We start from the raw sequence: 23,017 nt of genomic DNA on the forward strand, positions 1-23,017 counted from the left end.
TGATGAAATTTATAATAAACTGCCCTTTGAAACAAAAAAAAGATATAATTCATAAATAAAATATATATTTATCGCGATTTATAAGTGTGAACACTGCCACGCGCTCTCGTCAAGGGTCTCATTACTGAATTATATTTATTATGTATAAAGTAGCAAAGGCGGCTGGTTCGTCTTAGACATTTAAAAAATATATATATGTAGAAGAAAATATAGAGAGCGTGCCGATAATAATCGTACGAACTCATGTTATTCGCATTCGAATCTGAAATTTCAGTACAAGAAATCCTGTAATGTTTTAATCCTCGTAAAAAAATTATACATTCAACAAATCGTACAAGTGTATTACTAAATTATTTCCTTTTAAATGTATATAGTTAATATGATCGCAGAACAAATAACTTAATTTATGCATCATTTTTTTCGGTAGCGAATATTTATAAAGATTCTAAGAGTACAGATAAAAATTAATTATGAAATAATAACAAACAATAATAATTATAATTATATTCATCGCACAAGTTGATGTAATAATTATGCGGGGTGAAGACCGAGCCGCAAGTAAAAACATAATTGTACGATCGGTGGATATGTGTTCGTATGTGTAATAAAAGCGGTGTCGCATTTATTGTTAAAAGATATCAAGAAAACGGTGAGGCAAAAAAAAAGTATTTTTAAAAAAAACCGTTCAAGACAAGGGCATTCATTCGTTATCCCTCCAGCCATCTTCGTGATTAATGATATGTAATTATGAAAGCGCCACAAACTGACAAAATCAAATTTACAATGATATTTATCGATCTCTCGAAACATGTGCTCAATTAACGTCCGGAATTTAATGAATACTAACGGTATTTTCTGCAAAAATGCTTCAGCGAAAAAGTCAATGTTGTAACAATTTTATCACTTACGATATACAACATAATATCTTAACACGAGCACTCGATTGTTGTCATTGCGACTCCATCGATACGTGCGAATGAACAAACAGAAAAACGATAAAACGAGCAAAATGTATGACACGACGAAGAAAAAATGTTCCAACGGAATAATAAAGTTGACCGATTTTTGTCGATCTCGTGTGCAGTGAATTGCATTTGAAACGAGAATATACATAGGTGACTTTGTTGCACCCAAGACTGTCTGCGTCAATTTCGAATAACTGCGATTCTATTGTAAAATGCGTAGCCAGTTATACGACTTTTATTATTAAACATAAATTTGGAGAAAAAAAGTAATAGGTATATGAATTGCAGCCTGCGATGCGAGGATCAAATACATACATTTATGAAATAAGATTCGAGACAAAATGAAAAAGTCGTATAAAATTAAATAATTGTACCATGTATTGTTATTATTGTATATTTGGTATTGTTAAAGAAAAAAAAACAACTTGCAAACTTTGAATACCGATACAAAATAATGACATTATAATAATGATAACAATAATAATAAAAGTCACCGCGTATATCGTTTACATAAACGCATAATGACGATCGCATAGGTATTACGATCTCTTAGATTTCTTTTTATAATTTTTATTGACACATTTTCATAATCGAAATAAAAATTAACGGGGTGGTAACTTTAGATAAAGATGCATTCGATACTCCATCGTTCATTCGTTGTAAAATTTATTGTGAATCTCTTTCTTTATTTTTTTGTCTTAATCTCTGAAGAATACACACTACGTTTATTATTATTTTACAAAAAACTCTATTAACGATGCAGTCATATCAATAATCGATTTTTCACAATATTCTTCCTCTTTCATAAATTTACAAAAATTTTATCAAATCAGAAAATTTCTAAATCAATAATAAAACTCATTCGTAAGTCAGAAAATCGGAGAAAAAATATAATGAAAAAAAATCGTATTATGCATCGACACGATTATTACATTTATTATGGCTAGTCTTCACACTTAATATACAGCTATTTCCCCTCCACGATGTGCATAAATAATTATGATAATAATCAATTTAAATATACACACAGTCGTGACATTTTTAAACACTATACATTTTCGAAAACACACGATAAAAAAATTATTACAATTAAGATAAGATTAATTCACACTTGTCATCGTTTAGTCACATATTATTATTATTCTTATTATTATTCTCTTTTTCAAGCTCATATTTTCCCAGAGATAATGAGCTTTTTTCTCCGATGCAGAAAAAATAGGGTATTTGATTCTCTATATTTACACGAAAAATCATGTATGTGTGTCCGTCTATCGAAAGTTGGTATGTGAGCGACAAAAAGATGCTATTATTATTTAATGATAATAATTATAATTACAATAATAACAATAATAATAATATGGCTACAGTCATGAAAATTAAAAAGGGAAAAATGCAAATTTAAAAGAGGTTGACATACACAACTGACAACGACGATCCGTCGCTGGAGATCTATTTATGTATCATTCCACGTGATATATATTAGACATACATAATATATATGAATATATATTTAAATGGAGAAATTAAATAATTTCAAATTATAAATACAAAAAGAAAGAAGGTGAAATAAACTTAATTAAAAAAACGCTGCCACGCTCTCTGTCTTTACATAATACAAAAAAAAACATGCTCTCGCCGAGCGTGCGTTACGATAATAATGATAATTTAAAGTAAAATAAAAAAAATTAAAAATAAAAATAATAACGACGTACTACCATTATTATTTAGACAGACAAATATAACGGTGTGTGTGTGTGTGTGTGTGTGTGTGACGCCGTGCGTGGTGGTAGTGGTGTGGTGCGGGTACTGAGTACTGCGGCGGTGCGTAATAATTCAGCCTGCGGCCCTTGCTACTGCAGAGCTTGCGAGCCGAGCTTTTCACGGACGATTATAGTCGGTGTGGACCTGAGATTGGATGTTGGGCGGCAGAGTACGGTACACTTCGAAGGGCACGGTCTCTGCGCACGATTTATGAAACACACACATGAAAAAAGAGAGAGAAAGTGTTATTATCTAAATATTGATAAATAAGATACTCACATGAACGAGTAAATATGATTTGAACATATTTTTCGCAAATATTATAGATGCATAAAAAAAAACAACATATTTGTGAGATAATATAATTATAAATTTAAAAGCACGCATATAATTAAATAAGATAATGTATTATTATGATAACAAAACAAACAAACAGAAAAAAAACGACAAAACAAGTGTGATGATCGAAATGAGAATTATGGTGTTTATCTCAATAAAAACAGTTGAATTACTCAATAAACTCGATTATTGCATTATTAAATTCCCTCACCTTTGCACGTGTATCTTAGATTGGACCAGAGCACCATCTGCTGGGAGAAGGCAAAGACACCGAGTCGGCCACCCTTCAAGGTCGAGTCGAAATTGTTGCCCGAGTCGGCGATGAGCCGCTGGCCCTCGTAGATCCAGAGTCGAATCAGACCGATTCTTGGCCGGTGAATGAGTCGCCACCTGTAGGGCGTGTACTGCTTCCAGCCGACCTTACGTGGATCTTTCCAAAGCAATTTGACCTGCTCGCGAGTGTTGCCCGTGTGCCATAGGGCGTTGCGCAGATGCTCGCCCGGTCCGGTTTTAGAGTCGACGAGTTTGAGCTGTATGCCAGTTTCGGCGATGGCGCGGAAAGGCATGGGCTCCCAATAAGTTTGAAGTACTTTCTTCCACATCACTGTGTAGAATTGACGGGTGTTCTGGTAGGAGAAGACGAAGCCGACGTAGTCGTCGTCGATGTCCGTGTTGACGAAGAAGGTACCCTCGAAGTCGACACCGCTGAAGCTGTCGAAGCCTACGGCGATGCCAGGGTCGCTATTCAGTGTTTGATAGATCTCCGAGCCGTTGTGATGGATCTCCCATATGGGATCCTCTTGGGTGGCGCCGTGCGGGTCCAGGGCTATGGTGTCATACTTGCGGAAGTCCGTGGCCCAGACGCGGCTGTTGTTCGGGCAAATGTCGATGAGATTTTCAACCTGGTCGTTATCGTTGTCGTTGAAGCAGGCGTCACCGATTCCATCGCCTATATTTTAATGGTAAAAATAATCAATAATGACTCAATTATTTCCAATTATATAGTTGTCTGTTATAATAACCATTAACATCCAGCTGATCTGGATTGTACACGTAGAGGCAGTTGTCGTTTTCGTTGGGCACGCGATCGTTGTCGATGTCGGCGTCGCACTCGTCGCCGAGGCCGTCCTGATCCGAGTCCGTCTGTCCAGGATTCGGCACGTCGATGCAGTTGTCGATGTCGTCCTGTATGCCGTCCTTGTCGCGATCGCTGTTATTGTCGCAGACGTCGCCGACCTTGTCGCCGTCCTCGTCGCGCTGATCGGCGTTCGAGATTCGCGGACAGTTGTCGCACACGTCGCCGATGCCGTCGTGATCGAAGTCCATCTGGTCGTCGTTGAAGACTTTCGGGCAGTTGTCGTTCATGTTTAGAATACCTGCGGCGTAAAATCAACGATTGAAAACAATCATTTCCGGTTGTTTTTTTGCCCAAAAAAATCGTTTACCGTCGTTATCGATGTCGTCGTCGCAGGCGTCACCGATACCGTCGCCGTCCGTGTCGTGCTGATTCGTATTCTTCACGTACGGGCAATTGTCGCAGACGTCGCCGATGTCGTCGGGCCCCTCGTGATCGCTGTCGGCCTGATCGCTGTTGGCAATCAGCGGACAATTGTCCGACAGATTGAGCACGTTGTCGTTATCGGCGTCGTCGTCGCAGGCGTTGCCGAGGCCATCCCCGTCGGCGTCCTCCTGGCCGCTGTTGGGCGTCTTCGGGCAGTTGTCGGCCCGGCAGTGCTGGTCCTGGCAGTTGAGCGCCTCGTCGGGATAGCCGTCGCTGTCGGAGTCGATGCCGCAGGTCTGGCCGTCGCCCGCCCAACCTACGTTACACTATTGGCCCAAGGTAGAGTATACACCCGATTGGCGCCACGACCAGGGATGATTTATTAGTTTTTTTTTCGGGCTCGTGATATTTTATGTTTTGTTTTTTTTTTTCAAACTTTTAAAAGAAAGAGAGAGAGTTACAAAAAGATGATTAGTTGCGGCGCATTTTTGAAATATTAAACGGCATATATAACGTAATGGTTGAAACGAAAAGTGCTGTTAGTGTCAAGAGTGATGCGATGGACACGTAAAAGTACTCGAAGTTACAAGGAAGAATCTCTCGAGTTCAACTTTTGAGAGCTCAAAAAGTTTTTTAAATATGTTACGCAGATTCCTAATATATTAAATACTCTTATAAGTCTTTAAAGTATCATGGAACTTTGTAAGTAAATTGCGTAAAGATATATAATTACGTTTTTTAAGTAATTATTAGACCCGAAAAATTGAAATTATTATAACGTGACGTTTCTATGAATTTTTTTTCTTTTCAATGTCACAAGTAGAACGAGTCTATATACGGTGAGACTCATGCAGTCATTAACATGAATGAAGTAAAAAAATAAAAAAACTTTTTGAAGTAACCAATAGCTTCATCTCTTTGCGCGTTAACGCCAGACTTTTCTATATTATACACTGTTAAACGCATAAGCTCAGGCATAAAGGTCGGCTCACTTTTTGTCGACGGCAATTCAAAGTCCTTTTTTCCTGGGTGAGAAGAAAAGGAAGAGAAAAGCTCAGTCGACAAAAGCGGCCACGCGCGTTAAATTGATTTTTAATCTTTTCGCTTTTTTTATCCAACACACGCTTTTTTGTGATAATTACCCTGCACAAATATTGATCGACAGCTACGCAGATGCAATCAGCGTTATGGTCGCATCTCGTTATTCCGTCGCCACAGATATCGTGGCGTGGATAGCAGCCTACCGTCTGATTTCCGTCGAAACCTTCTTTGCATGGTCCGCATCTTGCGATTCCCTATGTGTGAATAAATTTCTTTACACTTTTCTGAGATATATATATTGCTTTCACAGCAGCCGCTCGTTCTTTGACTAGCAGCTCGCAGCTCGCTGACTTATGTATGCCGTGCGCTTTTTGCTCGACGACACTTTTATGTTAAAAAAATAACATCAGCCGTGGATGTGGCGAGTTGGTTAGTAAATGTACTTTTTCAGCGGGTGTGCAACAGAGGCCGATAGAGAAAAAAAATCAATGCTGATGACGAATGAATGAGTTGAAAACTTACTTGCTTAATAGAAACTACAGTCGAAGAAAAACATCCAGATATATATAATTGTTTGTAAAATTAGGAAGGAGAGAAAACTTGAGCAAGCTTAACGACTTACGGTCAAATACAAATAAACTAGAGTAAAAATAATCCCTCATGCTTAAAAGATATTTTCAACAAAAATATGTACAAAGAAGTCGTTAATCTTGAATCTAACTTCCTCTCCAAAATTGAGTTATAAGGTTCGGTCGAAAAAAAGGATAAGCAAAATAACGTTTACTATAAATCAACGAAGTACGTAGTAAGAAAAAAAACATGGCAAATGGTGATAACAGTAATAGCAATATAGCAGTGTATACATTCACTTCGCGCGACAAAAATAAGTTACTGTCGAACCTCATAACAAAATTACGACTTAAAGGACAGAGAGAATTGTGGTGAGGAAGAATAAAGAAACCCAAGATTTTCTTTCCTTTTTCTTTTTTTATATGTTCCTGCATTTTTTTCATACGCATGGAAATTATAATTTTGCCTTATTTTTATAAATTAAAATGTCGATTTTTGTTTCGCATTTTGTTCTCAAAAGATATACAAGTAAAAATAGATGCATTGACTTAAGAATATAATAATAATCATAATCGTATGGAAGAGAAGAAGTAGAAAAAATGGAGATATTTTACATGACGTAGCGAATAGTGCGCGATATTACACACACATTTGTCTTTCTCGAAATAAATAGTACGCATTATTAGCCTAATGAATCGTATAGACACATGAATGAACAATTGAACGAGAAAGCAATAAATGGTAACTTATTAATTATCGCATTGTCGTTGAGAAAATTACACACGATGAAACTCGAGGAAAAAAAATTAGACGCGCGAGATTAATAGAAAGAAATTAGAGTCCGAGAGAAATAGAGAGCTTGATAAAATTGTTCAAAACTTAAAAATATGAACATGACGCGGATTTATTTTTTTTATTTTATCGTAAGTGTGTGTATTTGTTTTTGTATTCACGTGCAAATCACCTCGGAGTTGTAGCAATCCGAGTTTTCGACGCATCCTCCGTTGTTGTCGCTGCACGGGTCAATTCTGTAGCAGTACTGGCGATGGGTGCGCGCGTACTCGATGCCACGGCCCTCCGACACGTTGCCCGTCATGCCCTCAGGACAGGAGTCGCATCTACATCAAACAAATGCAGAGACATTTATGAATTACGTAGATTTGTCATGAATCGCCATCAATTATTTGGCGGGCGATCGTGGAAACCAAGACGAGAAAATTAAGAGCGAGAAAAATTAAGGTTGAACTGTTTTACTTTTTTTTGATGAATCGCGCGTTATATTGGACAAAGATGAGAGAAAATAAAAACAGAGTCGATACACGCGACATATTACTGCAGTCGTGCGCATTGGACGCCTTTGTTTTTTCACTTTTATCACAACACTCACATACGTATACAGACATATATGTGTAGTTGGAGAAAAACTAATCAAACTTCTTCGCGCCGACATCTCGTTCTCTCTCATATATTACGAAATCAGCCAGTGTACTTTGATACTTCTTTTTTCTCACTCGCTACACTGCAGCAGCACCAGAAAGCTCGAACTTTCGCGAATTAAAAACTAAACAACGGCAGCGGCGGTGTAGTATCGGGGCACGGAACAAAAAAAAAAGAAAAAAATAAAGAAAAAAAGGGAGCCAACAAAGTTTTTTCTTTCTCACCTGTATCCGTGATCAAATTTGTAGCATCTGACGCCCTGCCAGCACGGCTTGGCCAGGTCGCACTCGTCCTCGCGTTGGCAATTGAGGCCGTTGCCGTGGTAGCCGAGGGGACAGCCGCCGCAGCGATAGAACGGCGGCACCGTCATCGGGGTGCAGGCCACCTGGGGGAAGCACGGATTCGGCTGGCAGCCGTTGATGCGCTCGCAGTGCTGGCCGTTGCCGGTGTAGCCGCGCGGGCACGAGCCGCAACTGAGAGAAAGAGAGAGAGAAAAAAAAATAGGCGATACAGTTTTTTGTCTTCTTTTTTTCATTAGTTATTTACGACGTAGAGGGAAAAGGTATCGGGGAAGGCGAGGAAAGGAAAGCTCGACCTTGAGATAATTACGCGTCTCGCTTGGCCAAAGGTCACCTTTACTCGGGAGTTCCTCCTCCTCCCTCACCGACACCCTTATACTCAATTTTTTACTTCTTCCCCAGTTCAACATTTAACGAAAAAGTTTTTCGGACTTGAAAGGACCACTTGAATTAGTCGCAAGTTATCCAAAGCTACATTTGACAGCAGTTTATTAATAGCTTATGCATTTGTGATTTGGTGACTTATACATTTATTTTGACTTTGCCACTTGCAGATTTACAGATAAAGGCACTCGCCATCTAGTGGTGGATGCTCAAAGTCGTATTATCGTATTTAAAGTGGCTAAAAACTGGTCTAAATTTTTTGAAAATAGTAAATCGTAATTTTTCGTTTATCTTACAATGCGCTTAATATTTCCGGCCAAAAATCGCCAAAAATAGGTCAATATAGATATAGAATTTGAAACATTTAAACGGTCACTTTTTGTAATTAGGCCATTATCAATGTCGATCATTTTCACGATGGTTATTCCGTTGAATTTTGTAACTTACACGAATCCAGTGGCGGTGTCCATGCACTCGACGCCGTCGAAGCACGGATGGTCCTTGCAGCTGGGCAGTCGTCGGCAGTTGCGGCCGTCACCCTGGTAGCCGCTCGGGCAGCGCAGACACTGAGGTCCGGCGGGGGTGTCTCGGCAGTCCGCTCCGGGGAAGCAGGGCGACATGTAGCTGCAGCTTCGCGGTGGCGGCGGTGGAGCTGCACAAATAATATATAAAATACGATACAGCGATCTCGAAGTAAGAGCTAGGTTTAAGAACGCGCGGGTGAGTAATGTGGTCAACGACAGTTGCAGCGCGCTGCAGGAAACAATATTAAAAGTGTGCTGTGCGCGCAAGCGAGCGCCAAGGTACATAATACATAAATTAGTTATACTCACGCGTCGGTTTCTCGTGACAAGCTGCGCAGTTCTCCAGCAGTTCGCGAATACGCTTCGTCTCGCCGAGCTGTAAATTATGCGCGAGGCAACTGTGTTAGTTAACGGTTTTCATGATAGATTGAATAGATAGCCGCCTGCCTGTCGGGCAGGTGACGCGACGCGTTACACCCGCGGGGGTGTCGGTGTCTAGCTTACGTTCAGATCCAATTTGGTCCACATCTTTTTGATAGCGTCTATCAGCAGATTCAGAGTTTTCGCCATCACTTCGTCGCTGAGGCATCCTGCCAAGTAGAAAAACAGAGAAAAAAAGACGAGTTTTCATAAATTGATTTCCAATTTCCCAATTATAAAGCGTGTATATATAGGTGCATTCGCACGTGGCAGGTCGCGCGATACGCTTTTACTGCGTATATTATTTTCATTCGAATTTCTCGGATAAAAATTAATTAATCCGTTCGTTCTCTCGCGCGGGAACGAATGCGGAATGAGAGAAGAAAATGAAAAACAAAGTAGCAGCGAAACAATTCAGGCATAAATAATAACCATTAATATCGATGAGCGGCGGAAACTCGCCGGGAATGTCACCCCGCCGACGAACCCTCGTCGTCTGATCGTCCAGCAGTGCAGTTGTCGTCATGTTGGCTCCGTACTCGTGATCGTGTTGTTGTCCGCCGCTGTGATGACGATAACCATCTTGGTGGAGTATCTCGTCGATGTCGCGCAGCGTCGTGCGACTGCAATTTTCTCGAAGTAATGCCCCCTCGATATCTCCGCCTCGGTAGATCCTCGTTTTGTAGCGACGCTCACGTAGCTACGCGTGCGGAGAGAGAAGACGACGAGCAGCGCAGGGCCGAGAAGAAGAGGACGAGAAAAAAAATTCATTTGTACGGTGAGCTTCTCTTTTACTTTTTCTTGTTTTTCTTCGATTACAAGAATTTTCAATTTAATTCCGGAAAAAGTAAATGAAATTCGACCACGTGAATTTCAAACGACTCCGAACAATCGACACAAATTGAGCCGAGTCGACGCGACAAAAAAAAAGTAAGTAAATAAAAATAAATAGCCACGCGACATATACGAGCATCTCGCGCAAATAAGGCAAGGTTTTGTATGGGAGCTATGCTGCGCGCCGATGCATCACGTGTAGCAGTAGCATAATACCGGTCACGGCTACGAGTTGTTAAGTAAGTGCAGTACACTGTGTGCACAGTGTGCTGCATGCATAATAATAACAATGATGAACGACGGCGGCTGCGGCGGCTCGGGAAGATGCCGTATTTGGCGAGCGAGACCTCGGCCCACGTTTTCATATATATATGAAAACAAGTTGCACTCTGAGTTTCTTATACATAGATCCAGATCTCGTACTGTGTGGCTGAGTTAATGTACACCTCTTACGCTGTTATTTAAGTTGCCAATAATAGGGACTTTATTAATGCAGGTGGCGAAATCCATTACAGCGCGATAGTCATATCTCTCGTCCGCATAAGTGGGAACTTTCGTGGTGTTAGTTGATAAATTACGGGGATTGTGTCACACGCACTTGGTGCCTTTTTTTTAATGACTCTTTAAAAAGCTAATTATATCTAGACATTATTTTCCTGCCTTTGGAAATTATTTTTATCCTCGAATTGACAGTTTGAGTTTAACACGTCGCTAATTACAGCGTGGATTTTTCTTTCTCTCGATAGCGAATAATTTTTTCTTTCCGTGAAATATTTTTCAACAGAGAGAGGAAAAATAAGTGTATCGTTCTACGCGGTAACGACTTTCGTTTTTTAAGCTAATACGAAAAGCTCATTTTAGACAGGCCGAGAGTTTTGGAATTTTCGCCGAAGCTCGACGACGACGATGACGACGACGAGGCAACCGCTACAAACAGTGTCCCTTAGGGCTACTTAAAATAGAATTTCGCGCTCGATCAGCTCTGATCCACGATTTCCTGTGTCAATCGGATGTAGGCAGGGAGCAGAGATAGAGAATGATCAGATCATTAAGACGCGCGTCGAACATCTTACCACTTCGAGGGGCAAATCGGCGGCCCTCGAGGCCAGCTGGCGCAGCGTCCTCTGAAGCGGAATCTGGCCCTGGTGCTGACAATCGACGAAGACCTCGAGCTTGGCGTTGGGCTCTTTCTGATCCACCACCAGTATCAGACTCTTGAACGGCTCGCTTATGTCCAGACTGTCGGCTATTATGTGTTCGCGATGCTTCTGATTGTCCACGGTCGTCTCGAGAATCACTGCAGGCAGTTAATCGTTAATTCGTGCTGATCCACGCTCGATTTGCGATGGTATGTGTATCTATACGTACCTCTCTTGGCTCGTCTATCCAACATGAGGATGAACTTGTGCTTGGAGTTCTCGTACTCGGCGGCGAAGAAGGTCTCGATGTTGGCACCGACCTTCTTTTTCGCCTTCACGTGGTTCAGCGTTATCGCGAACTCGTCGTCGTGGAGGGCATCTTTCAGTAGCAGGCTCAAGCCTTAAACGACAATCGTACAGTTTCAGTGACATCGTTCGAGATCGATCGATCGTCGAGTAAAATAATGAAAAAAAAAGAGACGAAATAAATAATAATGAAATTGAACGAGGCAGATCGAGTTAAATAGGGAATTATCGACGTAGCGGGGTGTATACGCGTTCTCGAGTTGATTGACCCAAGGCGCATGACGCGAGCGCGCGCGAACGATCTTGACTATACTATAATACTAGCTATCGAACACGAGGCGCAAGATCGCGACTTTTTTTTTGTACGCGCTTATAAAAAAGGCCACCGGACGGGTTTCCGATACTCGTATACATTTAACACTTTTATAGATCCACGCTCTTTTGGAGAGACAGAGAGAGTATCAAGAATTATTGTCTCTTATATTATCGCTCTCGAGCATCCATTGCAAGCTCGCTAGAGCAGATTTCCTCCTGCTTTATTTAAAATGTTCGTTCACGACCGTTTGATGCGTATTTAGCGCGCGACGCTTTCTTTCGAGCCACCCGCTGCTCGCCGTACGGCTTTTGGCGCATCAGTGAAAGTTTTTGTATATAGAAGATATGTGTATATATGGGGGAGCTCCGGGCTCGAGGAAGGAAAATAAAGCGTAGCTGCGTTTGTCACGGCCGTTAAAGCTCGCAAAACCTAAGTTAAAACACACACACACGCGCATCAAGACGCGAAGATGCGACATAAGACGGCGACGTACGTCGTACGAGTCTAAATGTAAAGCGGCTAAAAAGTCATCTCGTCCCCTGGGCATGGCCTAATTATTAAGGCAGCAGTCTCCAGTTTAAACCCATACGCCGCAGCGTTAGCTATTTAAATATGCATCTCTCGGCTCTCTCTCTCTGTGCACTACGTCGGCCCCTTGATGTTCATATGCTGTTGCAGCTTCTATACCGTGTGTTTACATTCAATGTATTACGCGCGCGTGGCCAGCAACACATAGCTCATCCTATATTCGTTGATTTTAAAGTTTAGCCGAGATTATAAAAGCTCCGGTGTCCCGTCGTAGGCCGCCGCCGACGACGACGACGACGACGACGCGTGGGTCTGTCTGCTGTCTGTATACGCTTTTAGATGCGCGCGCGCGCGAATTCACGACCGATGAAACTATTTTTTTTTGTTTTTTTGCAGAATTTCTTTACGGACGTTGACGATGTTACGGCACGAAATTTTTTTCCCCGTAAATTATGTATAAATTTTTTATTCTGCACTCACCTTGATCTGGCATGAGGTTCGAGCTACATAAGGTGGCGAGTGCCACGAAGAGGGCGATTGTGGCGATTCCTCGCATGTCGACGGTGCTCCGGACCAGATCTGCATCAAATTAACATTTTTTTGCTCGTAGACGTTGTTGTTTTTTTAAAATGTTGTGATTTTTTTATGTACAGTAGAGAAAATCAGTAAAGCTCGAATTGTGCATTTTTAAGATAGAACAGGAACAAACGATTGCCGAACGCGAAATATTTTACGTGAAAAGAGAGAATTAGAGAGGTACACACGTACTGTGTCATCATTTCTGATTTGTGCAAATGATATTAAGCGTCGATTCACAGAATTGATTGATGTGGTTTATCCAACGCGCGCGTACAAACGCAATTTCTACGCTTTTCGTTCCGAAATTCGTGATCAAAATGTATGATTGAACGCGTGCACGTACTTTTCATAACGAACTTTTTTTTAACGATCGAGGAAAAAATAAATAGACAAAAAAAAGGTGTTGTCACTGTTCCACACAATTGATAAAAGCTCCAAAAGTAATAGCAGAACAATCCAATTAACAGGAAGCAAAAAATCTCTTTCTTAAGCTCCATCCGCTTGGCCGAGATCAATGGGCGAATTCGCCGCGCAATGAAATACTATATACAGAGCGAATCTATACACTAAAATGCACTTTATTAATTACTGCTTGGCTGCTTTTTTTTGCTCGTGAAGCTATACTTGGTTGAATAAAAAAAATTGCGTGGAAATAGAATTCACTCACGCACCGAACAACACTCAGGCCACGTTTAAACAGCTTACTGGCCGTCTCGCTCTCTCTCCAAAAAAAAGCTGTGTATCTCACTGACTGATGCTGTTACTGCCGGTGCTGTTGCTGCTGCTACTGGTCCGAGAAAGAGAAACAGAAAAAAAACAGAGGAAATGAAAAAAAAAGAAGAACAAGAAGAAACTGACGAAGAAGAAAAAAAAAACAGTCTCTCTCTCGCTCGCGCTCACTCGCACGCACACCACATACACACGTATAAACGGTATGTATTATATATAGATAAAAACACACATAGACCGCGGCGTACCAAAGTTGTATTGTGTATCGTATCACGAGCCACGCGAGCGGCTCGGCAATGTGTTGAGATCTCCCCCCGCGGACGCTAACTGGAGTGCCTGCGGCCGCTCGAGAGCAGTTTTATACGGCGCCTACTCAGCGACCCCGCTCGCGGCAGCTTATACACCAGCAGCAGCAGCTCGGCTAAACCATCGAGCCGATCATCATCGTCGTCGTCGCCGTCGTCGTCGTTTCTCTCACTCTTACTCGCGATGTTTTTCTCGAATAGTACAGCTCAAGAGATATACGACGCTTATTAGCTCCACCGCTTTGAGCTTAAATATTTCCTCCTTTCCTTCTTTTTTTCCATGCCCCGCTGACCGATGCGGTTGTGGTTTTAGGGCCACACAAACGAGCATCGGGCGTTGACAATAATATTGAGAGTAGCGCGAAGATGTATGTGTTTGTGTAATAATGCGAGAGCCAAGAGAGGCTCGCACGACACGAATTGATGGTGCACTTGAGCCTATGCACGCATGGTGTATTTTTGGAATATATCGTCTCGTGAAGTGGGCCTCTTTCGCCCGGAGAACCAAAATAACGAAGAAGCGACTTTATTCCGTATAGACGCGTACGTACACAAGTCGAGTTTTCTGTGCAGCGAGCGAAGATCGCGCGTCTGTGTGATGGCAATGTATGTAAAATGCACAGTACCTATATGCACGACAGGGAGCGGAATATAAAGCTCGTGCTCTTCTGCCGCTGCTGCTGCTGCTGCTACTATACGCATCTCACGATTCTTCCTCCGGCATGAATAGCTGATGGTGTCACGTACAATCCTGGCGCATCGATCATCCGAATCTCGGACGTACGTATATTTGCTCTTCATTGACGGAATTGTACACGTCGCGTGGAGGAGGCTGATTTAGCTGCAAAAAAGAAATCACGCGCACATGCTATTTACGTGAATTTACGCACCCTTTCGTATCGCAAAATGAGCTGCTGAGCAATATTAGGGATACAAATGAAATGATTGAGGGCAGTGATCGCGCGTGATGCATCATTCGCAATTCAACACTAAATAAGCTCCGTTGTTCAGACTCTTCGAATCCCTGTTAGAGATAATGAAAAATTAATGGCTTGCTTTGTGAAGTTTTTCGGACATAAAAAAGGGTCAATGTAAGTGGGCATAAACGACCCAAAAGTATAACGTCTTTTTTAACATTTTATGATAAAAATTGAATCACATCGGAGTGCCCTCAGTCCTTTCGATCGTGTCTTAAAACTGTGTGTATTGACTTATATACAATTACTTTTACTTTTCCACTTGCAGATTTATTCGTATAGAGGTATACTCACCACCTGACCGCGAATGTTTAATAGGTTTCATTGCTTTGTAAAATTTGGTTATAATAAAATTATACTTCAAAAACTAAAAGTCAGCTTGATTTAAATTCTTCTTTGAAATAGTATTTTTATACGGTGTGAAGGATACTTTGGTGCAGGATCATCTGAAATCAAAAAGTGGATATTTTTCTTGAAGTTTATACCCTTGCCTCGTGATTGAATGAAGGGATTCTAAGCCTTTCAACTTTTTTTTGTTTTATTTAATAAGAAAGTGAGAAAAATGATCAAAATTTGACGAACGATTAAAAATATGCGTCAAAAATTTATTTAAACTCGCGTCAAATTATCAGTGTAACTTTTTTTCGATTTCTTCGTTTAGTCATGAACCGATTTTCAATTAAAACTTTTTGCAAATAACAAACTTTATTGGGTATACATTTCAAATCAATGTGACCTTTGGTTTTTGAATAATAACTTTATGAAAAAAAATATTGTTTTTCTTCTTGCAAAGCTATGTAACCTCTGAAGTCTTCGCCACTAGATGGAGAGCTCTTTTATCGATATATCTATAAGTGCTAAAGTGAAAATAATTGTATAAGTTAAAGTACAATTTTGAAATTTATCTGTAACAAAACATCTGAAGTTTTTACCGCTAGATGGCGAGCACTTTTATCGATATATCTGCAAGTGCTAAAGTGAAAATAATTTTTCCCCACTCTAACCTAAAATACGCAACTTTGCCGCTAATTTTAGGCTCTCGTAGGAAAAAATATTATCTCAAACTGGTGCAGATATGGTTTTTTAACAAAACTCGTTACAGCACTCGCCTTCGGCTCGTGCTATAATCCCTCGTTTTGCTAAAAAACCATATGTGCACCCGTTGAGAAATATACTATTATAAGTTGAAGCACTGTTTTGAAATTAATCTGTATATGCAGTGGGGTATACAAACGGAAATGCGTAATCCAATTGTAAAAAAAATTGCAAAAAGTAATTAGCCAATCAATATTAATATATTTTGAAACATTTGAAATGGTTATTTTTTGGTTACTGGGCCATTATTATTGTTGAATACTTCTACCTGGGATATTATTGTCGATATCGATTACGTGCGCTTGGTTGAATTTAAGGATCCACCGATTAAAATGTGTATGCTTTGTTGCATACATGTGAACTTTACAATTAAAAAAAAAGAAAAAAAAGTCAATAGCGATAAGTATCGATTTTTTTCGAAAGAATATTTTAAAGAGCGGAAGAAGAAGCGAAACGACTGCACGACTCGAGCGTTTAATATACCAAATGGCATTGTGGGTGGCGATGTATGACGGGTTGGTGGTGGTGATGCGCAACGAGAGAGAGGACAACGCAACTATGTTTTTCCTTGTCACTGAATTCACGACGATAACAGCAGCAGCAGCAGCACAAACGTCATCCATACGCAATACGCGCGCGCACGATTTCTTCGGCTCGTTTAACTTCTCCGCGCCAGGCTCTGGCTAAATGTCTGTTGCACGTATTACTCGCGTACACCGATGCATGAAATGTAACATACGCGCAGGGTGGCAAAAAATCAAGTGCCTCTGTAAAAACCTCGGGATTTTCCATTATTACAAGCTTACACGCAGCTCAACATTTGCCAAGCAGTAGCTGCCATCCCTTGATCCGCGAGCTATATTTGAAGTACAAAGTTGGAGAGAATCTCCGATATATTCCACCCTTTGGATATGATATTCCAGAAAGTTCGTAATATATACCATCCGTTTGATGTAGACGTTTTTCAGCCGTACCTCGGAGATTCGAGCAAAGATAAACATACATTATAAACTATTATTTCTAATTCAAAAGCGGAAGATAGTCGCACGTGCACACCAGAAATATACATGTATATGATCGCAGTGGAGTTTTATAGTTCAATGATGTACGTATTATACTTTATGTATATACATAGGCCGCCGCGCCACACGCATGATGTACGTCTCTCACTCGCGCTGAAATATATAACCCATGAATATTTAAGACAAGCGCGTATATAATACGACTGATGAATGAAATCGACTTTCCTCGACGGCAGAGAAAATTAGAATTTCAGCTCAGGCTATTTACGCGTCCTTGCACATAGACTCGCGCGTCGCTGTCTGTAGAGCATGTATACCACTACCAGATATACCATTATGTATAATACACGCGCGCGTATGTATGTGGCGTACGTATGTACGCGTACGTGGGAAGTTGTCACACCTACGATTATAATACATGTGGATTCACGGATTAGCGATGTGTGTGCGCGCGGCGTTTATCTATATTCTATACGTATATGTAACGCGACGAAAGCCCTATACGCACGCGTTGCGCAGTTTATCATTCGCATATATATATTATTCGTATATATATGAGCAGTTTTTTCATATATGTACAACTTTTGTGCGGGGGGTTCTCGGATCTGCCCCAAAATTTAGTATGTTATTTGGGTATGTGAAAATAGCCTTCAGGTAAATTTTTAGCCCTCTAGGGGCCTTAGGGCCCAAATTTGGGCCCCTCGAAGGTCCAAAAATAGCCGTTTTTACCTATTTTTGCGTATTATTCAAATATTTGTAACTCGGGCACCGGTGCATATTTTTTAACTCTGAGGGTCGCATTTTTTAGGTCAAGACATGTACTTTTCGTAAAAAAATTATGTAGAGCTCGATAGACCAACCCCCGGTTATGGGGGGGCAATGAAGGGGGATGAAAAATCGCAAAATTGACGTTTTTTAGCTTTTTTTGAATTGATGCAGAAGGCGACTGGATTGACGTATTTACTTTTGCAACGTCTCATTTTAAAGGTATTTTCATTACCTTTAAATTGCCGTGCGCAGAATTAAGATTGGTTCAAAAACGACGGAGATAGAGCTGTTTAAAGGTGTCAACATTATGAAAAAAGGCGTTTTTTCGAGATTTCGATAAGCTGTAACTTTTTTCTAGTAACATGAATCTCTTTGAAATTTTATGTGAAAGTAGTTGATTACATGTAGTTTGAAGCCATGTAGGTAAGGATCTTGGTATTTGCCTCTATAACCGAAAACGAGGCCCCCGAAATCCGGCACTTTAGCCCTTATATAGGCAAAATACATGTTAAATTGGGCGGCAAAACTATTTGGTAACTCCTGAAATTATCGCAAAATAAACATAAAAAAAAAATCAAAAACCCCATATTAAACGTATTTTTCGACGAGGAATCCAATGGTAACCTCGAATTTGACCTTGAACATAACCTCTAAACTATAGCGAACCAAAATTGATTTTTCGCACGGTGACCCCCTTTTTTTATTTCAGATTTGAAAAGAGCGGAAAATTTCACGTTCAAATACATATTTCGTTTTTTTTTTCAAGGTAATTTTAAGGGCCCCACAGATCAAGAATAAACTCTTTGGCTGAGTTTAATATTAGTTTTAATGGAGCCTTCATTTTCAAACTGTGGGGCCCTTAAAATTACCTTGAAAAAAAAAACGAAATATGTATTTGAACGTGAAATTTTCCGCTCTTTTCAAATCTGAAATAAAAAAAGGGGGTCACCGTGCGAAAAATCAATTTTGGTTCGCTATAGTTTAGAGGTTATGTTCAAGGTCAAATTCGAGGTTACCATTGGATTCCTCGTCGAAAAATACGTTTAATATGGGGTTTTTGATTTTTTTTTTATGTTTATTTTGCGATAATTTCAGGAGTTACCAAATAGTTTTGCCGCCCAATTTAACATGTATTTTGCCTATATAAGGGCTAAAGTGCCGGATTTCGGGGGCCTCGTTTTCGGTTATAGAGGCAAATACCAAGATCCTTACCTACATGGCTTCAAACTACATGTAATCAACTACTTTCACATAAAATTTCAAAGAGATTCATGTTACTAGAAAAAAGTTACAGCTTATCGAAATCTCGAAAAAACGCCTTTTTTCATAATGTTGACACCTTTAAACAGCTCTATCTCCGTCGTTTTTGAACCAATCTTAATTCTGCGCACGGCAATTTAAAGGTAATAAAAATACCTTTAAAATGAGACGTTGCAAAAGTAAATACGTCAATCCAGTCGCCTTCTGCATCAATTCAAAAAAAGCTAAAAAACGTCAATTTTGCGATTTTTCATCCCCCTTCATTGCCCCCCCATAACCGGGGGTTGGTCTATCGAGCTCTACATAATTTTTTTACGAAAAGTACATGTCTTGACCTAAAAAATGCGACCCTCAGAGTTAAAAAATATGCACCGGTGCCCGAGTTACAAATATTTGAATAATACGCAAAAATAGGTAAAAACGGCTATTTTTGGACCTTCGAGGGGCCCAAATTTGGGCCCTAAGGCCCCTAGAGGGCTAAAAATTTACCTGAAGGCTATTTTCACATACCCAAATAACATACTAAATTTTGGGGCAGATCCGAGAACCCCCCGCACAAAAGTTGTACATATATGAAAAAACTGCTCATATGCTACCGCCTATCTATCCCTCTTCCTTTTTCTTCGCGAGCCAGTCTCCGATCGATGAGCGGACACGAGGGCTGTAAATTTCGTCGTCGGCGATGTAACTATTATTGTAACGGTTCACGATGAGACCATTACTGTATTATCGCAAGTGAATTATTTTTTTTTTTTGAAGCTCTCACCTGAATCGTCATACCTCCACGTTTTTGCTGTATACATCCGATGAAAATCGTTGATCCTTCCGTCACTCGGCTCCGCTCGGCTTGACTTCATTTCACTGCGTACACACACTCGCGCCCACGTACCCCGCACACACGTGATAAGGTGGAATCGACTTTTTGAATTCCGCAGGATTTATAATTATTTACCTTTTACGAACGAATAATGCAATTTATTATGTATGCACGTACGAGAGCAAGTGCATGAGACGATGATTAATAATTTTGCAATTTCCACATGCGTCACGACACAGCTGCACACACACACACACACACTTCACAGCATTTGTATCTACATGTCTCTCTCTCGCTCGCTTGATCCTGTATGTATACTCGCTCTTCGCGTTTGCATTATTCGAAAATTATTATCAAACTTGTCTGTTTCGATGTGTGTTATTACGTTTTGTTTTGTTATAAATAATTTTTTTAAGTTTATACGTCGTTACGGTTTTACCCACTAACTATGTTTACGTTAACTAATTGGCACAATTTCACTTTTTTTAAAAAGCGTCTTTTTCTTAGTTATTAGAGGATGCTGATGTTGTTGTTCTTCTTTTCCGTGACAATCAGCCCTGCATGGGATATTATTTGAAGATCACAATGGAAGTCGCACGCTTTGGAAAAAATTATCCTCATATCATTTTATACTCACGCGAGTTCATGTCATCCAGCGCAAGTGTGATGGTCGTCGTAGTCTCGTATCGTCCGCTGGGCAGTATGGTAATTTCCGCGGGCACCAGGCGCACCCGACGCCCGCTACCCGACGATCTCGTGCTGCTCGAGTCCCTGCGCCGGTGCTGATGATGATAGGAGTTCTGATGATGATTATGATGATGATGATGGTGGGGCCAGGTGACGATGCGACAAGTCGAAACTTGATCTTGGGCGCCGCCTGAGCCACCCGAACCACGGCTGGAGCACGTCATACGACGCTGCGACGACGATAAGTCCTGTGTATCAGCGAGAGACAAGGGCAGGGGAGAATTGAGAGAGAGCCGCAGCATGATTTATAGGAGAAAGAGCCACGCAAATATACACACAGCAGAGACACACGCGCGGGTCTATTATCACGCTTTATTCTGTCGTGTCCTTGTTTGGTTGTGAGTAATCTTTTTTCATTGTATCTAAGATAATTGCTTGGCGAACTGCGGCTACGAAAATTTCTTCCTTCTTTTTTCATTTTCTTAAATATGATTTTACGAAGGAAAAGTTGTGTTAGACTGTAAGTCAGAAATACCGTAAAGCATGATTATCGCAGAGCTTTTTTTTCACTCAAATCTGTTTGTTTAACTGGACGATTTTGGAAGGAATAATTTATTCAAAAGCGAGAAGTATAAAGATGATATTTAGTTTTATTTTTTTGAATTATTTATGTCAGTGTGTTATCTGTAATACGAGAGTAATGTAGGAGAAAAAAGAAAACACAGATTAAAATTATACCAAACGATTATTATTTGTTGATTTATTTGAAAAAATTATAAATTACACAAGGAACAATTTTATTTAGTTGTCAATATAATTAACGTACAAACTAAATGCGAGAATAACACGGTATTCAATTGTAATTATAATAATTATAATAATAATAATTTTTTCATATCGTTTTTATCAGGTCTCCGAAAATTCTATGCCCAGTTTAAGTATGTATATTCAGAATGATAATTAAGACGTGGGCACGCCGTAGACTAGAAATGTCAAGTTTGAACGATCGTTTATAATAATGCGTTATTTATTACAGAGCTAGTCTATGCGGTAAAAAAATAATATTTATATATTTTCTATACATATGGTCAACACGAGCGTTGTAATTATTTAATTTATGAGAAAAGAAAAATTGAATCAATCACGGTAGTCGCTTCTATTTTAAAAACTTGAATCACTTCAGAGTGTGAATGTCCCAATTTCTGGTCACCTAAAAGAGACACACAGAGCTCATCACAAAACGTATAAAGTGTGAAGAATGAAAGATCGATCAACATTGCTCAGGTGATAATTGGATTTGGAGAGTCTATTTCTACCTCCGAGTGTGACATTTAATTATTTACAAATGGCAGTTTTGATTTTCATGGCCATGTCAAGACAGCAACAAGTGCGCAATGTCAAGTTTCGTATCGCACGTGTTGCGTTATTTCCTTTTTCATTTTTATTTTTTTATAGATATGTACATATAATTCGGTGTGAAAAATTTTAACTCTGTCAAAAAACGTACAAGAGTTGCGTATGAGTTGAATGACAAAAAAAGAGATCTTTAAGCATCATTGTTATAAAGGCACATTGACAGCGTTAGATGCCAATGACCTCGTAAACGAAAATAATTACTCTGGACACAGTCAAGTTATTTACATCGATGCACGTGCGGTCCTTATAAGCCCTCCAATCATAAACATGAACAACAATTCGTATACTGAAATGGAGGAAAAAGCTCGTCTCTGTATTCTTATTATTATTATTATTATTTTCATATATAAAATATTATGTACAGATACAAGTAAGGCGATGGATTATAAATATATGTGCGATTTTTTTTGCTCGTTTTGTGTCAGGCAATAAGTCTAATCGAAAGAGATAGCGGAGTCACTCGTGTTTCAATGGTGGGCGCTCGTACCGGTGCCTACAACCAAAGCAATAGAAAAAATACTAACTCGTTTCATTGAATTTCTTCTTTCTTTCTTTTTTTTTTCGTTATATTATGTATCAAACCCGGTTTGTTTATGGATGATTTTGCGTTACGCACGCGTATAAAACCATTTATCAAGCGAATACAAACGTACCCTCCCAAAAAAGTGTCAGTGTATTATTTTAAGATATTCATGCTTGAGCGTTTGACAATGGGAAAATGATAATATTTCTTTCTCTCCGCGATATTACAGCCATTATATAAACCTTTTTTTAGCCGCGACTACGCCACGTGCAAAATATAGATATCGTCATGCACTGCGGGGTTAATGCCATAATAATTTTCGCGAATTTATACCTTTCGTCGCTCATTGAAAAGCTTCCGTCAAAAAGAACCAAGAAGCGGATGTGGATGTGGAGACACACACACACACTTATTACGCTTTGGGTTAAAAATAAGAGAGAGGGTCCAGAAGCTTTTGTGTTAGTATCGTAAGTAA

General features: G+C 40.0%; 2 protein-coding genes across 9 annotated transcripts in view; both read right to left on the reverse strand.

Moving 5' to 3' along the window:
- LOC106660180 (cartilage oligomeric matrix protein) lies at positions 1–14,742 on the reverse strand. 2 transcript variants are annotated; one of them, XM_023461032.1, is made up of 14 exons: positions 14,604–14,742; positions 12,845–12,943; positions 11,444–11,614; positions 11,149–11,372; positions 9,674–9,941; positions 9,326–9,411; positions 9,131–9,197; positions 8,745–8,949; positions 7,839–8,087; positions 7,142–7,295; positions 4,511–4,892; positions 4,088–4,441; positions 3,277–4,014; positions 1–2,923 (listed from the first exon to the last, which is right to left on the reverse strand). In XM_023461032.1, the coding sequence occupies exons 1-14, from the start codon at positions 14,677–14,679 to the stop codon at positions 2,844–2,846; spliced, it is 3,153 nt and encodes a 1,050-aa protein (XP_023316800.1). In that variant the 5' UTR covers positions 14,680–14,742; the 3' UTR covers positions 1–2,843. The 2 variants fall into 2 exon arrangements, with proteins under 2 accessions (XP_023316800.1, XP_023316801.1); XM_023461033.1 differs by lacking the exon at positions 14,604–14,742 and adding an exon at positions 13,615–13,702.
- LOC106660042 (gonadotropin-releasing hormone II receptor) overlaps positions 14,667–23,017 on the reverse strand; it is a 16,962-nt gene continuing 8,611 nt past the window's right edge. For 3 of the 7 annotated variants that reach the window (XM_023461035.1, XM_023461034.1, XM_023461036.1), the window contains exons 6-7: positions 20,554–20,851; positions 20,221–20,473 (exon numbers count right to left, since the gene is read on the reverse strand). In XM_023461035.1, the coding sequence (XP_023316803.1) occupies positions 20,427–20,473; positions 20,554–20,851 (345 nt within the window). In that variant the 3' untranslated portion in view covers positions 20,221–20,426. Of the gene's footprint in view, positions 14,819–20,220; positions 20,474–20,553; positions 20,852–21,354; positions 22,513–23,017 lie in introns of those variants that run through there. The other 4 variants (XM_023461037.1, XM_014382857.1, XM_014382858.2 and 1 more) reach the window with 4 other exon arrangements.

The sequence above is a fragment of the Trichogramma pretiosum genome, unplaced genomic scaffold (assembly GCF_000599845.2).
Source record: "Trichogramma pretiosum strain Unisexual culture from Peru unplaced genomic scaffold, Tpre_2.0 scaffold18, whole genome shotgun sequence".
Lineage (NCBI taxonomy): Eukaryota > Metazoa > Arthropoda > Insecta > Hymenoptera > Trichogrammatidae > Trichogramma > Trichogramma pretiosum.

Excerpts from the sequence above, each read along its gene's own strand:
- LOC106660180 (XM_023461032.1), bottom strand. The coding sequence starts at position 14,679 with ATGCGTATAGTAGCAGCAGCAGCAGCAGCGGCAGAAGAGCACGAGCTT. Across the intron at positions 9,412-9,673 it reads GCCGCTCATCGATATTAATG|GATGCCTCAGCGACGAAGTG; the intron begins GTTATTATTTAT and ends TCTACTTGGCAG. Across the intron at positions 8,088-8,744 it reads GACACCGCCACTGGATTCGT|TTGCGGCTCGTGCCCGCGCG; the intron begins GTAAGTTACAAA and ends TCTTTCTCTCAG.